This window comes from Rana temporaria, chromosome 2 (genome assembly GCF_905171775.1).
Source record: "Rana temporaria chromosome 2, aRanTem1.1, whole genome shotgun sequence".
Lineage (NCBI taxonomy): Eukaryota > Metazoa > Chordata > Amphibia > Anura > Ranidae > Rana > Rana temporaria.
The window spans coordinates 432,311,548-432,333,781 of record NC_053490.1 but is presented as its reverse complement, the minus strand read 5'-3'; the positions used below and the strand labels follow the sequence as shown (position 1 = coordinate 432,333,781).

Here is a 22,234-nt window from a genome sequence, read left to right as displayed (position 1 = left end):
TGTAGTTTTCTGTTGCTCTGCTGTCTTGGATGTGGATTCCATGGTCTGCGATGTAGGAGACAGACCGTCTGCTAATTCTGAGAGCTCCTGCTATTATGTGAAGGTGTCCTGTGTTTATAATTATGATAATGTGTGTTGTTTCTTCTGAGCTAAAAGACGGCAAGGCTGACCTGAAAAGTCAAACCACTGAGTCACCTAGGCTGGGTAAATGACTAGTTAATTAGCTCATTAAAGCGGGAGTTCACCCGAAAACATTTTTTTAACATTAGATTGAGGCTAATTACTGGAGGCAGAATCGGGTGTTTTTTTTTAAATCAATGCAGCACTTACCGTTTTAGAGATAGATGTTCTCCGCCGCTTCCGAGTATGGTCTTCGGGACTGAGCGTTCCTATTTGATTGACAGCCTTCCGACGGTCGCATACAGCGCGTCACGAGTTGCCGAACGTCGGTGCGGCTCTATAAGGAGCCTGCGCACCGACGTTCGGCTACTTTCGGAAACTGGTGACGCGCTGTATGCGACGGTCGGAAGGCTGTCAATCAAATAGGAACGGCCAGTCCCGCAGCCCATACCCGGAAGCGGCGGAGAACATCTATCTCTAAAACGGTAAGTACTGCATTGATTTTAAACAAAACACCCGATTCTGCCTCCAGTAATTAGCCTCAATGTAATGTTAAAAATAGATTTTTTGGGTGAACCTCCACTTTAATTTGTAGGGTAATATGATCAGGAGGGGGGAACCTCCTTCTGAATTGTATATAAGATTGTAGTCTTGTTCTAATAAAGATTCCATGTTCAAGCTGTGTAACTGAGCTAGTCTCGTCTGGTTCTTAGTAACAATATATGGGCTGTAATATCTGATATCTGAAGGTCCAGATTGGAGGAAGCAGTGTACTGACAGAAGCACTCAAGTGGAGTGGGACGGGATTCCTTGACAAAATTAACTAAAGGCATTTTTTTTTCTAGTTTTAGATAGAGTGGCGAGGGATTAGAACACTTGTCAGGTTTTTTTTTGCCATCCCCCTCTCAACTTCTCCTGGTGTCCATTATCGCCTTAATTGAAAAAGGCACATTTGTGGGTGCCAGAACAGAAATAAATGGGAAATCTATGAATGGGGACACTAGTTCTGGTAATACTGGTGACTACCACAGATTTTTCTCACTTTGGATTGATTTTCCCCCCACTTCCTGTTGTGGCTATGAGACAGAAAGGCTGTCTTGGCTCCTCCCCGCAAGAAATAACCCCCTTCATGGGAGCCCTCTCCCATGGGGGTTAGTTGTTGCGGGAAGCGCTCTCATGATACAGCCTGCGGCTATAGCCGCCGACTGTATCACTCAGCCCCCCGGCGCGCCGTGTGATTGATTTGATTGACAGCAGCGGGAGCCAATGGCTGCGCTGCTATCAATCAACCAATGAATGAGCCGAGAAGCCCGGCCGAAAAGCCAGCACGTTCACGGCGCGAGACTTTCAAGGGGTCAGGTAAGTAAACGGGGGCTGGGGGGGGGAAATTACCTATAAATGGTATAGAGGAGCGGATCTCTCTCTATGCGGACGATACACTGGTTTACTTGGCAGACTCTAAGGACTCACTCACTAACTTGTTAACAACAGTGACTACCTTTGGGGACTTCTCCGGATTCCGAGTGAATTGGGAGAAGTCCACCCTCTTCCCCATAGATCAGACTCCTACTCCACAAACTCACTCAGACTCTAGATTACAAGTGGCCACCTCTTTTAGATACCTAGGTGTTATGGTATAATTGCCATTATCCCTATATATTACCAATAACTTGGGCCCTTTACTGCTTCAATTGCAGACCCAAACTAAACAATGGAGGGATTTACCCCTGGATCTGATGGGGCGTGCCAACGTCCTAAAGATGATATATTTACCCAAACTATTGTAATCCTGGCCAACGCCCCCTGCAAAATTCCCAAAACACTTTTCAACAGCATTGATTCGATTTGTATAGCGTTCCTTTGGAATGGTAAGCCCCCTAGAGTAGCACTGGAGACGCTTCGACTTCCATCACACTTAGCAAGATTAGCTTTTCCTGATTTTTACCTTTACTATTAAGCATCTCAACTGGTTAATATCCACGGCTGGTTACACCCTGATTCGAACAATGCCTGCACCACCACTGAAGGTGTCATGGTCTCATCGTTCGAAACGTTGAATAACATTGTCTATCGTGGATGCACGCCACTGGGACCTGGACTGACTATGCTGCATACCTCTCTATCCTTATTTAAAGCTGCGACACTCAAACATTCGGGTTCATGGTTGGCCTCCCCCAATAATCCACTATGGTTTAATCCTTCCCTTCCGGAATTTAACTCCTTGCCTGACCCTCAAAGGTGGACCTCCCGAGGGGTCAAATACCTATGCCACATATACACCCCCCAGGGCTTTAAATCTTTCACCCAGATGAGGGAGGACTTTAACTTACCACATACTTACTTGTTTTTTTACTACCAGCTTAGGCATGTTGTGCAAGCTCAGTTTGGTTCCCTAGACAGCCCGCTTGTGACTCCTGACTCTTGCAATCCCCGGACCGAACTAAACTTATCTCTACTTATTATCTAGCTCTGGCGGAGGATTCTAACTCTAGATTTAAGGCATCACGACAAAAATGGGACTCCCTAGATATCTCTACGATGGAGGATGACTGGTCCGAATTCTGTGACACTTTTAAGGCTTCTGTTATATCCTCCAGGGACAGGATAATCCAACTAAAAATTTTCCACCAATCTCGCCTAACCCCGGCTAAGATGCACAAAATGGGCATATTATCCTCGGCTGAGTGTTTTCGGGGATGTGGACATACTGCTGACTTTATTCATTGCTTTTGGAGTTGCCCTGTAGTGCGGGATTTTTGGAGGAGTGTAGGCTCCTTCCTCTCTTCTGCACTGGGGCTTCCCAACATACTCGACCCCAAGAATTGCCTCATGGGGGTCTTTGGTGATCTCCTAGGTCAAACGGTTACTTTTTTATGTATTTTTATGCTAAAAAAACTATTTTGTTAACTTGGAGGGGAGCAGCGATCCCAACAAGGGGACTGTGGTTGAAATTGATTAATGATGCCCTCCCACTTTACAAACTCACCTTTGCGATCCATAGGAGGAAGAAAACATTTCATAAAATCTGGGCTAGGTGGCTTGCTAGCCGCCTGACCCTGTCCCCTATGCTGCCATGAGGGAATGAACCAGATGCAACATGCCTTGTACCATATTAACACCTGTATGCAGCTCCACAGGCTGAGTTTATCCTGCTTGTATACTTTAAGTGATGTACTTTGTCTTCTATTATAGTGTTTAAGTGTGCAGATCTTCTTTGTTCAGAATGATGTAGGAGCAAACTGTATGTTTTGATTGTATGTGATGGATCTTGCTAAGTCCCGTCTTACGGCTTTGTTTTGTTTTTTGTATGTTGCGTGTTAAAAAGTCCAATAAAAATAGTGAAAAAACAAGATCCTTTACAACCCCTTTAAAGGAGTTGTAAAGGAAAAAATGTTTTTGCCTAAAATTAATGTCTGCAAGGTAGACAAACAGAATAGTGTAATGATTCTGTTAAAAAACGAGTAAATACCTATTAAATTCCTTCATCTATATCACCTCCGGAATTCTAGTTTCTGTTCGCTCATTCACTTCCTGGTTTGCATCGTTTCTTTATGTAAGAACTACATTTCCCAGTATGAATTGCGGCACGCCCAGTAATTCACACCTCTAACACGTAGAGAGCGTCCTGCCACACAGATGTAGTTCCCAGGAGGGGGCGAGCACGTTACTGACCACTGCAGTAAAGCCTCCCATCACGGTGGTCAGTAAAATCAGACAAGCAGGAAGTGAACAGAACAGAGAAGAAATAGAGCAACTTCTGAGCAAAAACGAACAATGAGGAAGTGAAAAGAGGAATGTCTGCAGGTAAAGGATGCTTATTATGAAAAACATGTTTTCCTTTACAACCCCTTTAAGCTTTGACAACAAGCCTCCGTTCACACCGGTGCGACTTGTCATCCGACTTGACAGATCAAATCGCATGTCAAGTCACACCCCATTTCTGGCTACGAGACTGTTCAAATCAGTGCGACTCCAACTTACACTGACTTTTTAAATGGTTCCTGCACAATTTTTGGCGATTTAATGTGTGACTTGCATTGACATCTGTGCATGAAGTTGGTGGCTTTGAAATTGCACAGAAGTAGCGTGGTTTGAAAGCTGCATTCGGTATGAACCGGGGCTAAAACCTAGAAGCCAATTGGTTACTATCCCCAGCTGCACATGATTCTGTGTGCACCAGCTTTAGTAAATATCCCCTATTGTTAGTAGAATGAGAAAGGTCTTTAACCACTAGTCCACCGGGTCTATTTTGGCACTACTCTCCTTCATAAAAATCACAATTATTTTGCTAGAAAATTAATCAGAACCCCAAAACATTATATATTTTTTTTTTAGCAGACACCATAGGGAATAAAATGGCGGTCATTGCAACTTTTCTCGCACAGTATTTGCGCAATAGTTTTTCAAACGCCTTTTTTTGGGAAAAGAAACGGTTTCATGAATTAAAAGATAACAAAAAACAGTAAAGTTAGCCCAATTTTTTTGTATAATGTGAAAGATGATGTTACGCCGAGTAAATTGATACCCAACATGCCACGCTTTAAAATTGCGCACACTCATGGAATGGCACCAAACTTCGGTACTTAAAAATCTCCATAGGTGAAGCTTTAACATTTTTTACAGGTTACTATTTTCGAGTTACAGAGGAGGTCTAGTGCTAGAATTGTTGCACAATAAGACCCCACATCTCTCCTCCAGGCTTACAAGCATGAAATCGGTGAAAAAAAAAAAAAATCACGATCACATGCCGACAGCCGCGATTGCGGCTTTGTTTACTTCCTGGTACCGTGCGTGACGTCATAACGTCGCGCCCGGGCCTCTGACGGTCATAGAGATGACTGGTGACCATCTGGTCACCAGTCATCTCTATGCTTTCCAGGCAGCGCCGACCGATTCGCTCTCCGGGCCCCTGATGGCACGGGAGAGCCCGAAGAAGCACCGGATGGCGGCGGGAGGGGATGTCCCCTTCCGCTGCCTATAAGAACGATCAAGCGGCGGAACCGCCACCTTGATCATTCTTATCGTGCACAGAATCGGCGGCTGAAGACGGTGATATCTGAATGATGCCTGTAGCTGCAGGCATCATTCAGATATCACCGCACAAAGTGGGGGACGTCATATGACGTCCTCCCGTGGACAAGTGGTTAAAAGGACCAGTTCACTTTAAAAAAAAAAAATAATAATTATAATAAATGCACATTCTTTTGAAGGTAAAAAAAAGGGTTAAATGTGTACTTATAAAAGGGATTATAAACGGATTTGTTAATTGAACCCAGCTTCCTGTCCCTTTTTGCTGCTAACATAAAATGACAGCACAATTAAATCAGTATGAAAAATATCTAAACTCTGATTAAGATGTAGAAACTTTAGAGTCTATAGTTGTAAATGTCAATGGGGAACCAAACCCATCGATTTACGGGTTTTCCAAAACAGTTACCAGGGTGCTTAGGTCATCTTGTAACTGAACTGTCAAGCCATCAAATGGCTGGTGTCATAACGGATCACATGTGCAGCACCATGCCAGTTACAAATCAAACAGAGGCCAAGATGGCAGCTTCCTTGACTGTAAATGATAAGAGGGTTTAGTTTGCTTTAACAGTTTCCATGTGATGTAATGTTGTTTCACTTTTCATTTTGAATGTAACAGTGAAGCAGAACTTATGGCTGGTTTGTGCTGCATGCAAGAGCACCTCTGTGTTCCAAACAAGTTTACTAATAGATTGCCAGGTTGCTATACAAAAAATGGGTCCATATACAGTATAAAACATGCAAAACATGACATTTCCCTGTGAATAACAAGTAACAGATAATACAGTTAACCCCTTTTGGGAAGGTAAAATATGTGAATTAAATTTGGTGAGAAAAAGCATGTACCATAATGTGCAAGATCATACTTGTGCTATTCTGGTTGCAAACCTTAGAGCGTCAATAGATTATACATTATATTATCAAATGTATTGGGACGCCTGCCTTTACACGCACATGAACTTAGTCTGTAGGGTTCAATATTGAGTTGGCCCACCCTTTGCAGCTATAACCCTTCTGGGAAGGCTGTCCACAAGGTTTAGGAGTGTGTCTATGGGAATGTTTCACCATTCTTCCAGAAGCGCATTTGTAAGGTCAGGCGCTGATGTTGGACGAGAAGACCTCGGCTCCAAATCATCCCAAAGGTGTTCTATTGGGTTGAGGTCAGGACCCTGTGCAGGCAAGTCAAGTTCCTCCACCCCAAACTCACTCATCTATGTCTTTATGGATCTTGTTTTGTGCACTGGTCCAAATCATTTGGTTGGTGAGGGATTATGGTGTGGGGTTGTTTTTCAGGGGTTGGGATTGGCCCCTTGGTTCCAGTGAAGGCAACTCTTAAGGCGTCAGCATACCAAGAAATTTTTGGACAATTTCATGCTCCCAATATTGTGGGAACAGTTTGGGGATGGCCCCTTCCAACATGACTGAGCACCAGTTTGCAAAGCAAGGTCCATAAAGACATGGATAAATAAGAAAGGGATGTGGGACTTTGAGGCAATTGACTTGGGGAGGTAGCACACACTGTGGTAGAGATTTTTCATATCCATATTTATAAGATTTATATGAAGATGTATATGTCATTCTTTTATAAAGCTTTTTTTATTAATGAGACTAGGATATGAACAAAAGGCTTTTAAACCTATACTCGCATAGGGAGGTTATCTCAAAGGGATGGGGATCTGATAAGAAGTGTCCTCTCATTGAAGTACAAGAATTTCCTGTCATCTCCTGTTTTAGGACCAAATTTAGGACTGTGTTAATCAGATAATAATACCAGGTGTGGGTGTGTATATTAAAAGAGATTCCTTTCATCTTTTGTCTAATTACAGGCCACAATAGGACATGACCTACAGGGCGATACTGGGTCGGTTGGGGGTCTTTAATTGCCATCCTGAAAAGGACACATATTCAACCAATCATATTAGAGGTTTTTTTTAATTCTTAGAGGGTATAAAAAAACAGTGCTAGCTTGACTGAGAGACAGACTGGATCATGATCTGATTGGGAAAACTTGGTGAAGTACTCTATGAGGAGCTGCCTAGACATGGTGATGTAATCTCTCTATCCTCTGTCCTCCCCTCTCTCCCCCTTTCTCTCTCTCTCTCTCACTCTCTCTCTCTCTATCTCTTTCTTCCTAAGTTTAATCTCTGTAACTTTTCCTTTCCTATAACTTGTCATTTTTTTTACTGATGTATCCATTGTAGCCGTCTTACTGTTTGTATAAATGTGTGCCTTGGATATCATCTTGTTTTTAAAGGTGTTATAGGTTATGTTATGTTTATAAATATTGTAGTAATACCAGTTTCTTCTCTGTATCAATAAATGTAATATTTTTCTCTTTTTCGCAGCCCTATTCTTTGTTTTTAATGTTTATATAGACAAAAAGGTTTTCATAGCTTACTTTAATTAGTTACGTGCGATATTAATATTTTTATGAATCGCTGATTATTAATTATGTACGTGCGTTATTAATTTTTCTATGACAAAATGGTCCCCCGTGTGAAAGGAGAGTTAACTTTTCAGAACTTAACCTTTTCTTTTTTGTCTATGCGAATGTGTTTATGAGACTGATTTTGAATAATGTAGATATATATAGAATGAAAGTGCGGCATACCAATGTTAAGTATGGCTGTCGTTCACACGGCGAAGTTAGAGAAAGTTGTGTGGTTTGCGTGGGTCGTCCGTGAATGGGGCTGGACGTCATTTGCGTTCACGTCGAAACCAATGGCGTCCTTGCGGCGTACTTTGGAGCAATGCACACTGGGAAATTCCACAGACTGCGCATGCGCCATTCGGCAAAAACGTCAATCACATCGGGTCATAGTAGAGTTACAAAAAAAAACACGCCCCCTGATCCAAATTTGAATTAGGCGGGCTTGCGCCGGCTGATTTGCACTACGCTGCCGCAACTTACGGAGCTAGTGCTTTGAGAATACCGCGCTTGCCCGTCTGGGTTGCAGAGGCGTAGCGTAGAGCGGATACGTTACACCCGCACAAATTTACCCCGCTGACTGTGAATCTGGGCCTGTGTGCGTCTATGCAGTTGACCCTTTGAATGAGATTAGGCCAATCTTTGTGAGTGAAACACACCTATGCTTTTGTAAATAAACAGTGGGGCGATGGCGCCGCTATAATGATTAATATTCAATAAGGTGTGGGTTTAGTGGTTATTAAACCTATGTGACTCAGTTGATGAACCTCCACCAATAGTTGGTGTCCAAGAAACCTCCACGTTAGTAGGAGAAATAGATGAATGAATAAAGTCAGGACCCTGTGCAGGCCAGCAAAGAGAAGTGACTTGTGATCAAAAAAATTTGAAATAAAGCAGTTCAAATCAATATCCAGGTTGAGGCCTCTAGGGGCTAGAGACCCCAACCTGTGTATCCAACGGGTCTCATTTTGTGAGACCTGGATCTTTTTGTTGCCCCCCACCAGTGGTCTTTAATAATGTCAACCCCATAGAACGTGAGGCAAGATGGATCCTTATGATGTTTTTCCTCAAAATGTCTAGATAGACTATGTTTTGGGAATCCATTACGTATGTTTTTGATGTGCTCACGTGTTCTTACACGTAAGGGTCTGGGGGTACGGCCCACGTACTGGAGTCGGCAGGGGCACTCTATGACGTAGGTCACATGGGTGCTATTGCAGGTGGTGAGTTGTTTTGTCTGGGGTTATCTGTTGTGGACATGGGACTTGGGGGTGGTTTGTCTCCGGGGCTGGGGTTTATTTGTTTTGCACGGTGGGCATCTCTGGCGTCTGTGGAGTCCTTCAGGTTCTGGACGGGTGTTCGCTTCCCTGGGGGGGATCGAGTGCATTGTGGACGGGGTGTGTTCGTGGTGTTGGTGCTCTGCGGTGGGTGAGTCTGGGTCGTGATGGCAATACCGCTGCTAAAGTTCTGTGCTCTTTCAAAATGGGCCAATACTTTTTGAAGATCTTTTCCAATTGTTGGTATTTGGTTGCTGTATACTGTGATAAAGGCCAGATCCATGGTAGGTGCTTAATGAAGCTTTTTCTTGTTGAGCAAAGCTTCCCTATCCATCTCACAAATGTTAATTTTCAGTTTCGTCAGCACCTATGCTTTTGGGCTGCGTTTCCACTGGTGCAACTCCAATGTCGCCTGATTCAGGGTGCGATTTTGTAATGCAGCTTTAGTGCGACTGTGGTGTGGCTTTGAATGCGTTTTTTGATCCAGATGTCGCATCAAAATGGTGCAGGTACCTTTATCGGTCGCTGCAGCATTGAGCCACATAGATTGGAAGGGGTGCTATTGAAATCAATGGGCTGCGAGTTGTAATGCGACTTTGGGTCCAAAGTCGCATGGCAAATCGCATCAGTGGAAACGGAGACTAAAATCACACTGAATCTATTCCTCTGTTTAAACAAATAACTGGGGATGGTAAGCGGTGTAATTGAATATAGAAACACTGGCTATATTGTAACTGGAAAAACATCATAGTGTAATTAGGTGTTCGTCAGTTAAAATTGCCTCATGTAGTACAAGCCATCATAGGGTCTAATCAGGCTTAACTCTTGGGAAGCCCTGTGGTACAGTAAGCATTTCTTTTAGAATACTTTGGAAAGTCTACGGGGAGGTTGAACCATTTGGTTTGGAAAATCTCCGGTGCTAATTTTTTGAAGGACTATAATCAGTACATGGATTGTTCTGGCAAGTAGTGAAAAAAAAAATCGGTAAAGGTGGACGGGGGAGGTACCCGCCGACCCAATCATGTCAAAGTGTAGCTAGCTTTGGAATAAGCGCCCTCTAAGGGTTGCGGGAACAGCTCAAGGTCCTACATTCGTAAAAAGATGGGAAATCGAATCGCTTCAAAACGGAATTACCGTGGGGAACCTTACCACTTGACTCCGAGGGAAGAAATGATAGATAAATATGGACCTTGGGTTGGGAAATATATAAATGATGGGAATCGCTAGACTGGAAACGGTATTTTTAAGAGAAATGCGAGATGCTTGGAGCACAGGGATGGTAGGATAACAGAACTGATGAGGTGAGTATTTTTAATAGGGAATCCACATTCCCAGAGAGCCTAAAACTTGAAGTGATAAACAGAGGTTATGGGTTTAAGTAGGATATAGAACATGTGGATCTGTGTAAGGTCTTGAGGTCATATTTGACCTAGCTAAACAGGTTTTGCGGAAATGTGTGAGATCCTTCTATTCTGTGAGAGTGTGTGATGTGTGTTCTCTGCTGCTGACAGCCCAAATTACCCCCCTCCTTTTTTTCTCCAGGTCTCCTTTTTTTCTCCAGGTCTCCTTTTTTTCTTTAGGTCTGGGAGAGTGGAAAAAGAGATCTTATTGACTTGCAAATGACCTGCATTCTGTAATGGTGAATTGAAAAGGGCAATTACAAAAATGTGTCTGTTTTTCTTTACAGAAGGTTCTGCGAAAACGTTGTGATGAAGTAGGACTGTCTTGCAAGACAAAAGGGAAACTTATAAAAAATGTGTGTTTTAAAACTGCTCATTTTTAACCATGGTGAATACATTTTTTAGGGGGGAATTATTGGTATACCATAGAACAAAAATCCATATGGCATTAATATGTATTATAGTAATACATATTAATGAAACGTTGAGCTCAACAATTTTTGGTATTTTAAAAGAAAGTGCACGGTTTATGTAATATAATGTAATGTATATTGTGTTTTATATGCTAATGTCTTGTTACAGATATATAACCATTGTTTTTTGTTTCCAGGTTAAGAAAAAATTGAATGTTTATTACTAAACTTTTATTTTGTGTTTTATCCCTCAGAATCGATAACTGTGTTTTTCAGGATTTCAGAATAAGAGGAAATCTTTAGGTTGGTTAGTCGGTCGGGTTTCACAAGGTTTAGGTTTTCATGACCATTATCTAGTTGGAACGTCTAGTGGTCAGTCCATTTGGCTATGTTTTTGGACCACCTAGTGGGGGTTACATGTGCTGATCCACTGAATAGCAGAACCAACTAACTGAGGTCCGTGTATTAGTTTTTTATGAAAAATTGAGTAAGACTGCAAGGGATAATTGGCACTCTAACACATATATTAGGCTAAGTAGCATTCAGGGGTACCACACTTAGTGTTACAAGGGTTTTGGGGTATTCTCCAGCGGTTGAAATGGATCCGCCATAGATCCGTGGCATATCTGTTTTCTTATTTACCGAAGATCAGCCATGCTGACACGTGTAGTTCCATAGATCTAATAGGTAAAATCCTGATGTTACTTTGGCCAGACTTGTGTTTTTAGGACTTCTTAAACTCCCCCCCGCTGTTAAGCCTGGCTGTACAAGGTTGCATTGCCTCAGTGCTACAAGGAATTTTTTTTCTTAGTCTATTGGTCAGTTGTGTCTGGTAGCACCCGTCGCCTTGAGCTGGATACACTATATGCAATTCTTGTTTTCCAATTTCTTTTAGATTTACCGGCAGACATATAGTACGAGGGCCTGCCTGGTGGCATACGAGTTGAAAGTGCATAGGTATGGCCTCGTATTGTATAGTTTTAGGGTTGAGTCTGGAGAAAAGGCGTGCAGGAAGATTGTATGGGGTGATACCAGCTCTTGGCTGTTCCAGGGGCCCTCACTTCCGATATATATGTGGACATGCAGTATTCTCCTCGGTTAATATCCATAGGTGTCCTTTCTATCCTAGATTACTTGTGTACCTTAACTGGTGGTCTGTGACTTGCATGCCAAGAAGATCAGTGCCCCAGGGTGGCAGTAGACTCCTGTCTTTCATGGGAGTCCTGTCTGAATGGCGAAGGCAGTTGTTTTGTAGGGGCGAAGGATCACATAGTTTAATTACTGAATTGATAGAGGAGGGAGAAAGTGTGCCGCCTCTATGAGGGATTGGGTGTACCTGGTGGCAGGTGGTTTTCAATCCGGGTATCCAGACTATTTCCCATAATAAAGAGAGGCTCAATGGCGACTGTCTTGGGAGTGGGAGATGGGTCATTGGGTACCGTAATCACTATAGAACTGGAGATAATCAGGAACACATTGGGAGGCCCTGGGCTACATATCAGGGAAGGGTTAGGTAAATCCAACTCGTTCTATTCTCATCCCTAAGGGCAGGGACGGAACTTTGGGCATGGACGGAACTTTGTGCATATATCACGGTCAATTTGTGTACTATTTTTTTTGGACTCTACTGGGTTACACCCTGGAGTCCATCCTGTTCTGAGGGTTGTGAGTCCAGACAGGAATTGAAAGAAATGTTGGAATGGGTGACTAGTATGACATAAATGTATGTGGTGCAGGTACCCAGGAGACTGGCACCTATGCACAATAGGGTGTCTGTTGGCCAAACTAGAGGGTGCCAGGTGATACATCAATGGGGTGAAAACTTCCTCGTATAGGCTGTGTCTCAAGCTTAGCAGTCCTATAAAGAAGCTTTCGGTTACTGGACATGGGAGAGGTACACCTAGTTGATGTCTCACCTGAGAGGTTGAATCCCTGCACGAGTAATGCCAGTAACTACATACAGGAACATGCCCTGTTAAATAAAGGGAATACACGCGGGCAAACAGGGTACAGTATGCCTTCATCACATGGCGCTGCAGCATCTCACAGTGGTTGATAAGACTATTACCCTGTATGTGCCGAGTATACACTGAATCAAGTGATGGTTAAGAGACCAGTGGCTTTCTCCCAGAGATGTGCAGACACAGCATAAGGTTCACGCAGGACGCTTATTTCTGAGGAGTAACCCAACAGAGGAGGGGTGTATTCAGCACTATATAGGGGGAATAGGAGCTAGGATGGGTGTTAGTAATAGAGTGGACAGCGGTCTCCTGAGGAACAGACCCGCAGCCATGGCTTCAGACAATAAGCACGGCTTTGTTGCTCAGAGAGATTGGTGACAGTTGTGACAACATGCAACAAAGTTACATAATTACCCCGGTTTAATATGGCTCACGATTTTATCGACCATGTTAAGAGGTTGGAAGAGAGTGTGATGGGGTATAGGACAAAAATATGTCATTGGCTCTGGCGTACATGCAGGGGCAGGCGGAGTTATTGACCAGTATCAGGCTGAGTGTACAAATCTCTGTATGATGGGCGGTAGCCTGAGGAGTTAGCATCACCACTCAGTAAGACTTTGACAAAACTCGTCGCTTACACTAATCCAAAATGGTAGTCAAATGCCGGGATGGGCTGTACTGGTTTGGATTGTGAGAGATGAGGTGCTGTATGATCCCATATACGGAAGTGCAGACTCGGTCTATAGATATGTTGGCATCAATGAGCTTACTGACTGGGGATTCTATCTTGGTGCATTTGGGGCGAAGTGACCCACAGGTGATCAGAGGGTACGGAAGCTGAGAGCAGGTTGATATTTCCCCCTGTCAGAAGTGTGACCACGATGTCTTTTGCATTCCAGGTCAATACACGGTGGTGAAGGAGGAATGTTGGGAAGGTATTTCACTGTGGGTTCTGGATGGGGAGATCATTACGGGGGAGGAAACACCTAGGTATAATTTAGGACATAGGCGAGTTTTGTTTCTTTGTCCTAGAGGATACCGATGGGGTGTTAGTCATGAAACTAGGGTGTTCCTTGGACCTACCAGGTGGTAGTGGGGCATGGTCACTGAAATCAAGTCACGGGGATGGAGTTTTTGTGGGGTTTGTCATTGTTTCAATGGTATATGTGCTGTTGTACTCAATACCGAATGCTGGGGTATGGGTGCTGGTCTAGTGATGCACTGTTGTCAGCATTAGGTTGAATTGTACTCAACAGGGTACACTACCTTGGGGAGTCTATTGTACCTATTCTCTTGTCCTCGGGATGGATATAGACGGAACCCCGGGTTACACCCCGAGTTGTCCTGAAGAAAGGTTTTATAGCAAACCTGACATCCCCTTTACACTTACTGAAACTTCCGTTGGGATTCGGGGAGGAATTAAAAGTTAGGTAGTTAAACTTCGGGCAACAGGATTTAAATGGTGCCAACAGTTTGTGTAAGGCGTGAATAAAAAGGCCCCTCTCAAGGGGTTTATAAGCTAAGGGGAGGGGGTGGAACAAATATAATAACTGCTGGGAATTATCGGATATGGAGCTGGCTGAGAGAATATTTTAGGTGGAGGTGGGGTAGGCTTCCTGGATAAAAACATTTATTTTTTTTTGTTTTGTTTTTTGGACACCTAGGTGTGGAAAGGGTAGCGCCTGGCTGGACATATGGGGGGGGGGGGGGAGAGAATATTCCCGCATTAGAGCAAAGAGAGACCTAATAGATACTGCCTTAGTAGCAGGAGGTGTTGTCCTGAGTAGCCTAAACACAAGGGATTTAGAGGTACTCATAAACAAGCTAGGTAGGTTGGCACAGCATGTGGGGGAAGGGGTTGAGGTGCAGCTAGATGTGAATCATATTCTTGAAAATCTACAACATGCTCATATTGATGCTACTGCCTCATTGTCTGAGATAATGAAACAGAAGTTCACCGGACTGATAGCAGGATTATCCAAGGTACAGGAAGACATCCAACTTGCTTTATCTTGCACCCAGGTACAATCAGAACTGTCCCAGGACCTCAGAGTAAATGATTGCTTCTTTTTCAGCAGGACAATTTCCACTAAATTTGAGAAAACAAGCAGGTAGGGTAGTATCCAAATTTGCTATGAGTCATATGGATTGGTGGATGACTCAATTCCATGGCTGTCAAAACCTGACTTGCACAGTCTCATCCCTAATTCCAGTCGCCGGGACCGAACATCGTGCTTATACCACAGTTAATTTGGGTACTATCCTATCGGGCACTACTGTGTTACACCCCCGAGTCCATCATGATCTGATGGTTTATGAGTCTGAACAACCTCAAATGATTGGACGTACCCCTGTTACCCCAGAGAAAAAGCTTGATATCAAACCTGACACCCCCATACATCTACAGAAACTTCCTCTGGGATTTGGGGCTGAGTTAAAGGCTTGGCTGGTAGATTTTGGACAACAGGATGAAATATTAAATGTGCTGAGAGATGCTGAGAAACAAGCCACTATACGACTCACCCATGATCAAAATAAGTTGATCCAAGTATCCCACGCTTTAGAGGAAGACGCTAAGATTTCCTGGTGGGAAAGTATATTTGGGTATAGTCCTAACGCGTCAGCTTTCCTAAACATTTTGCTCCACCCTGTTGTTGTCCTAATCTGTGTAGCTTTATTGCTTTCCCTGATGCAAGTAATGATGTGCATTACTATCAGGAGAATGAACGCCAAAACTATGAGAATGTGCACCTCAACGAGGTATCTTCTCTCAAGGAACAGAAAAGCCACTAACTCAGAAACAAATTTCCGAAGAAGCCTGTCCAAATCCAGACCAGTACAAACGTACCGTTTTTTTAATACTCCTAGTTTAAATTTTTATCATGTTCATGTAATTTTTATTTTTTTTTCTTTCTTCTCGTTTTTTTTTTTATCCATTACAATTTTTTTACTTTTCATTTTTATACATTTTTTAATTTTTGTAAAAGTTATTCTCTCTCGGTTTTATTAAAAAATTTTAGGAATTTTTAATAAATTTTTCTAATTTTTTATTTTTGTCAGTTTTATTTTTTATTCTTTTTTATTTTTTTCTCTCATTTTTCTCCCTGAAATGTTATGGTTATAGTTTTTTTCATTATTATTATTTTTTTTCTCTCTCATTCCATTCAGGTGAGAAAAGTTCCAAAAGCTTTGAACTTTGTCCACCTGAAGGGGGGAGTAGTGCATAGACCTGGAAGGAAAAAATAAATAATGCATTCGACTTGTACGTTGTTAAGTGACCATGATCATGTTCACCTGTTGATCACCAATAGGGCAGAAGAGTCTATTTTTTTTTTTGTTTTTTGTTTTGTTCTTGTTTTTTTTTTTTAAGAGAGGACCCTAGAACCTGTTGATCTAGGAATAAGCCTCTTCAATTTGTAATAATAACATACGTTCAGGTTTACCCAAATTCTACAAATTTAAATCATCTCTCTCTCTCGTTATTATCTGTGTACCTGACCAGCAAAAATACCACCAATTACTAGTAGGAGAGAGGAGTCGTTTTTTTAACGGAACAATGTTCTATTTTTATTTTTTTATTATTATTTTTTTCTCGCTGTCAGCTAAAATTGACAGGGCAACTAGGTATTACGTTTTTTGAATACCGATTCAATGCTCTTAACAATCGAAAGTGGAATCTAAACTGGAGAGCTTGGTTGGAGCAGCATTAAATCTGTAGTTTTTATTTTTTGTGTTTTTTTTTTTTTCTAGTCTCCATATTCTTTTTCATTACTCACCTCTCTTCCTTTCCTCCTTTAATATTATGTTATTTTTGGCTTCTATCGTACATCTTCTCACCCATTTGACCAAAGTATCCCTGGACATCCAGGTTTTCATGTCTTAAAGTAATTCTACCTCCCCTAGTCTACATACGGCTTTATAGTCATAAAGGCCACCCCACGGCTCCTGTCTGACATTCCTCCAATAACTGTACACTGACGTTCTTCTTTCTCCTTTTGTATTCATACATGACTGTCTGGAGGCCCACCCAACTACCACCTGAAGAAACGACAACCAAGTAATTTTTTTTGAAGACAAACGTGCCATGAATAAGACACTCCGAAACCCTTCTTCATCATGCTGAAAAAGTGCTGTCTCGCGGTCCGATCCAATTGTGACAATCATAACACCATATTTACAGGATACAGGACTAAATATGTAAGGATCCCGCCATCAATGTTGGAGTTCCACTCCTCCAATGCAGAGGGGTGATGAAACATTGCAGTACAGACACTCATGGTTCGGAGCTGAAGTCTCAAAGGCACCAGGACTGTCTCAAGTCTACATTGATGAGTTACGGCGAGTTCAAGAAAGGAAGAGGCCGCAGTGGTGGTGGGGGAAGGGTCAGGGCTTCTGGGCCGTTGTGAGTGGGTACCGGATCATTGAAGGAGGACATAAGTTCAAGAATGAACTTCAGGGGGAACTGTGGTAGAGATTTTTCATATCCATATTTATAAGATTTATATGAAGATGTATATGTCATTCTTTTATAAAGCTTTTTTTATTAATGAGACTAGGATATGAACAAAAGGCTTTTAAACCTATACTCGCATAGGGAGGTTATCTCAAAGGGATGGGGATCTGATAAGAAGTGTCCTCTCATTGAAGTACAAGAATTTCCTGTCATCTCCTGTTTTAGGACCAAATTTAGGACTGTGTTAATCAGATAATAATACCAGGTGTGGGTGTGTATATTAAAAGAGATTCCTTTCATCTTTTGTCTAATTACAGGCCACAATAGGACATGACCTACAGGGCGATACTGGGTGGGTCGGGGGTCCTTAATTGCCATCCTGAAAAGGACACATATTCAACCAATCATATTAGAGTTTTTTTTTTAATTCTTAGAGGGTATAAAAAAACAGTGCTAGCTTGACTGAGAGACAGACTGGATCATGATCTGATTGGGAAAACTTGGTGAAGTACTCTATGAGGAGCTGCCTAGACATGGTGATGTAATCTCTCTATCCTCTGTCCTCCCCTCTCTCCCCCTTTCTCTCTCTCTCTCTCTCACTCTCTCTCTATCTCTTTCTTCCTAAGTTTAATCTCTGTAACTTTTCCTTTCCTATAACTTGTCATTTTTTTACTGATGTATCCATTGTAGCCGTCTTACTGTTTGTATAAATGTGTGCCTTGGATATCATCTTGTTTTTAAAGGTGTTATAGGTTATGTTATGTTTATAAATATTGTAGTAATACCAGTTTCTTCTCTGTATCAATAAATGTAATATTTTTCTCTTTTTCGCAGCCCTATTCTTTGTTTTTAATGTTTATATAGACAAAAAGGTTTTCATAGCTTACTTTAATTAGTTACGTGCGATATTAATATTTTTATGAATCGCTGATTATTAATTATGTACGTGCGTTATTAATTTTTCTATGACAACACACAGCCCATTCACTGAATGCAATCCATATTTGCAATCATCCCCACACATGTGGAATGTGTTGTGGCGATCAGGCGTGCTATGTGGATGTTTTCTTGGCTGGGGCGGGGTTCCTTGTCTCAGCTCCGGAACAGACAACCATTTTGGGGTCCCATCTTCCTCAATGCTAGCCAAGCACACTGCTTTAGCCGACCTTTTATTTCTGTACCCAACTTTTGATGAATGGCAGAAAGCCATGAAGCGCATTGAGTTTCCATGGGGTGCTCAGTCAAGTCTGGCTCATTACCTATTCACTGGCAATATATATATACCGTATTTTCCAGCGTATAAGACGATTTTCTGGATGCAAAAAAATGCATCCAAAGTCGGGGGTCGTCTTATACGCCGGGTACGGTCTCAGTACTCACTTTTTTTTCCCCATCGGTGACAGTCTCCATACGGCGAGCGCGAGCGTGAATGATTTCAAAGCCGCGCCTTCTCTTCAGAGTGTTCTGTGATAGGAGGAACAAAAATCTTCCCAGCAGCGCCTCTGTTCTGTGTTCCTCCTATCACAGATGCCTTCTCATCCTCGGACGAGATGAGAAGACGTCCGTGATAGGCGGAAACAGAACAGAGGCGCTGCTGGGAAGATTTGTGTGCCGCCTATCAAAGAACACTCTGAAGTGAAGGCGCGGCTTTGAAATCATTCACGCTCGCAGCATGGGGGACTGTCACCGCTGGAAGAAAAAAAAAGTGAGTGTTATTGCACTGGGGGGGCAACAAGTTCAGGCATGTAATGGCACAGTGGCAATGTGGGGGCATGTAATGGCACAGTGGCAATGTGGGGGCATGTAATGGCACAGTGGCAATGTGGGGGCATGTAATGTAATGGCACAGTGAGGAATGTAATGGCACAGTGAGGAATGAAATGTAATGGCACAGTGAGATTTGAAAAAGCCTGTTTCTGTCAGCGGTTCTGGCTCCCCCTCAGCTTCCAGAAAGACTAGAAGGAAGGGGGTAGTCTTATACAGTGAGTATATCCCAAAATCAAAATTTTTCCTGGAAAATTAGGGGGTCGTCTTATACGCTGGGTCGTCTTATAAGCTGGAAAATACGGTATATATATATTTTATACATTCAAAATTCATTGAGTACTATGTAACTATTAATGTGTATGTGTATCTTTTTGTTTTTACAGCAGCTCTGTATATGGTGTACCAATGCCCGTTAATAGGAAATATCTTGTATAACATTTTATCAATATTCATTACCTCTCATGTGCTGACATATATGTATCCATTATGTTCACGCCGTGTGTGTAATATATATATATATATATATATATATATATATATATATATATATATATATATATATATATATATATGTAATATATATATATATATATAAAAAATATTACACACACACACTTTACTTGTTTCATGTTATTGTCACAAATAAATAATGTTTACTAACCAGCCTACCTCCACAAGTCAATTGCCTCATTCAAAGTCCCACATTCCTTTCTTATTTACCTCAATCAGGGATGGAGGTACATTTATTGTGCCTCATTTAAAGTCCCAAAACTCCCCCCTCTCATTCATAAAGACATGGATAAGTGAGTTTGGGGTGGAGGAACTTGACTGGTCTGTACAGAGTCCTGACCTCAACCCAATAGAACACCTTTGGGATGAATTAGAGCAGAGAATGCGAGGCAGGTCTTCGCAACCAACATCAGTGCCTGACCTCACAAATGTCCTTCTGGAAGAATGGTCAAACATTCCCATAGACACACTCCTAAACCTTGTGGACAGCCTTCCCAAAAGAGCTGAAGCTCGAAATTAAACCCTACAGGTTAAGACTGGCATGCCATTAAAGTTCACGTGCGTGTAAAGGCAGCTGTCCCAATACTTTTGACAATATAGTGTATCGGTGAATATGCAAAACTGATATTTACAGACATTTGCCCCTACCGACATAGCTAGGCTCGAGTATTTTCATAGACTAGTCGGGCACAGAGCACTGGACTGTGTAACACAAGAGGTAGAGTGCTTAGTCTCCCCATAATATGAAGTAGGGACTCCTTAGAGGAGCTTCAAAAGCAGATTCTAAATGGATCAGTATGTTGTAGCACCTTACAATATGACCAACTTTACAAACTTCCCATATTTATTCCAACTACAGATTCAATTTAATATGTGATTTTGCAGTTACCAAATATACCAATCAGTAATCAGTTTTTCTGTGCTAATATATACAATGGGTTCTAATGTGTGTTTGAAAGCTACCCAACCCTCTGACACAAAGACAATACAGTAGTGTGATCCAGGTGCGGCCCCTCGTTGCCTCTTCACACAACGTCTCAGGATCACATATTCTTACCAGCCAAGCTCTCCTGTCCCAGGGTGGGGGGCTGAGAGTCAGATGTGTGCACTGGACTGGGAGACTCACTATGTGGGGGGCTTGGGCTGGAGTTGCTGCTTTCTACCTTTGGCTGGTATACATCAGAAAAGGAACTTTGGTTACTGGTCTCATCTGTAAAGGGGAGAAAGAGAAAAAAAAAAGACTTCATTAGAAAAAAAAAATTGTAAAAAAAAGAAAGCATACAGTATATTCACTGCTTACAGAGAAAAACAAAATCCAAGAGCTGCAGGCTATTTCTTCTAATTGGAATACAAATACTTTATTGTTTTCCTCTTTTATCCATTAAGACTGGAACAACTTCTGGTTAACCACTTAAGGACCGGACCAATATGCTGCTAAATGACCCAAGGGGTTTTTACAATTCAGCACTGCGTCGCTTTAACAGACAATTGCGCGGTCGTGCGACGTGGCTCCCAAACAAAATTGGCGTCCTTTTTTTCCCACAAATAGAGCTTTCTTTTGGTGGTATTTGATCACCTCTGCGGTTTTTATTTTTTGCGCTATAAACAAAAATAGAGCGACAATTTTGAAAAAAATTCAATATTTTTTACTTTTTGCTATAATAAATATCCCCCAAAAACATATATAATTTTTTTATTTTCCTCAGTTTAGGCCGATACGTATTCTTCCACCTATTTTTGGTAAAAAAAAATTGCAATAAGCGTTTATCGATTAGTTTGCGCAAAATTTATAGTGTTTACAAAATAGGGGATAGTTTTATAATTTTTTTTTTTTTTTACTACTAATGGCGGCGATCAGCGATTTTTTTTTTTATCGTGACTGCGACATTATGGCGGACACTTTTGATACATTTTTGGGACCATTGTCATTTTCACAGCAAAAAATGCATTTAAATTGCATTGTTTATTGTGAAAATTACAGTTGCAGTTTGGGAGTTAACCACAGGGGGCGCTGTAGGAGTTAGGGTTCACCTAGTGTGTGTTTACAACTGTAGGGGGGTGTGGCTGTAGGTCTGACGTCATCGATCGAGTCTCCCTATAAAAGGGATCACTCGATCGATGCAGCCGCCACAGTGAAGCACGGGGAAGCCGTGTTTACATACGGCTCTCCCCGTTCTTCAGCTCCGGGAAGCGATCGCGACGGAGTGGCTATATACGAATAGCCACGCCGTCGTCCCGCATCGCTCCTGAAGCCACGGGAACCGCCGCATGTACGGGGGGGGGTCCCGATCGGACCCCCGTCTAGGCAGGCACGTACAGGTACGTTGATGTGCCTGTCCGTGCCATTCTGCCGACGTAAATGTACATGCGGCGGTCCAGAAGTGGTTAAGAGGGTTGGTTGCACTGGACTGATGGAAGCAAGGATGTGTGGCAAAACTCCATCTCTGAATCCGAGGCATCTTTTTCTTATCAAGTACCCCAGGTTCAAGGACTCCTATTGCATTCTACAGCAGGGTTTCTCAAATGAGGTCCCAGGGCTCTGTCGCTAGCTAAGCCTCATACACACAATCACATTTTCTGTGGGCAAAGCTTAGGACTTTTGTCCGAAGGGAGTTGGCCAGGAACTTGGATTGCATACAAACGGCAAAGAATTGTCGCACAACGAAACTACGTGGTTTTTCAGTTCTTTAGCGCCACCCTTTGAGCAACTTCTGCTAATGTTGTTTTTATGGTGAGCATGCCTGTTTGCACTTTGGAGTTTTCTCCGATGGACTTCTGATAATCCGACAACACACATTTGTTGGCGGACAATTTTAAAGCATGCTATCCCACATTTGTTGGCGGAAAATCCGACAACAATTGTCCGATGGAGCGTAC

General features: G+C 42.3%; 1 protein-coding gene across 3 annotated transcripts in view; it reads right to left on the bottom strand.

The window, feature by feature from the left end:
• Positions 1-22,234, bottom strand: part of BCL7B (BAF chromatin remodeling complex subunit BCL7B) — a 48,969-nt gene that overhangs the window by 11,443 nt on the left and 15,292 nt on the right. For 2 of the 3 annotated variants that reach the window (XM_040338323.1, XM_040338324.1), the window contains exon 4: positions 20,415-20,567. In XM_040338323.1, coding sequence (XP_040194257.1) covers positions 20,415-20,567 — 153 coding nt within the window. The remainder of the gene's footprint in view (positions 1-20,414; positions 20,568-22,234) is intronic. The other variant, XM_040338325.1, reaches the window with a different exon arrangement.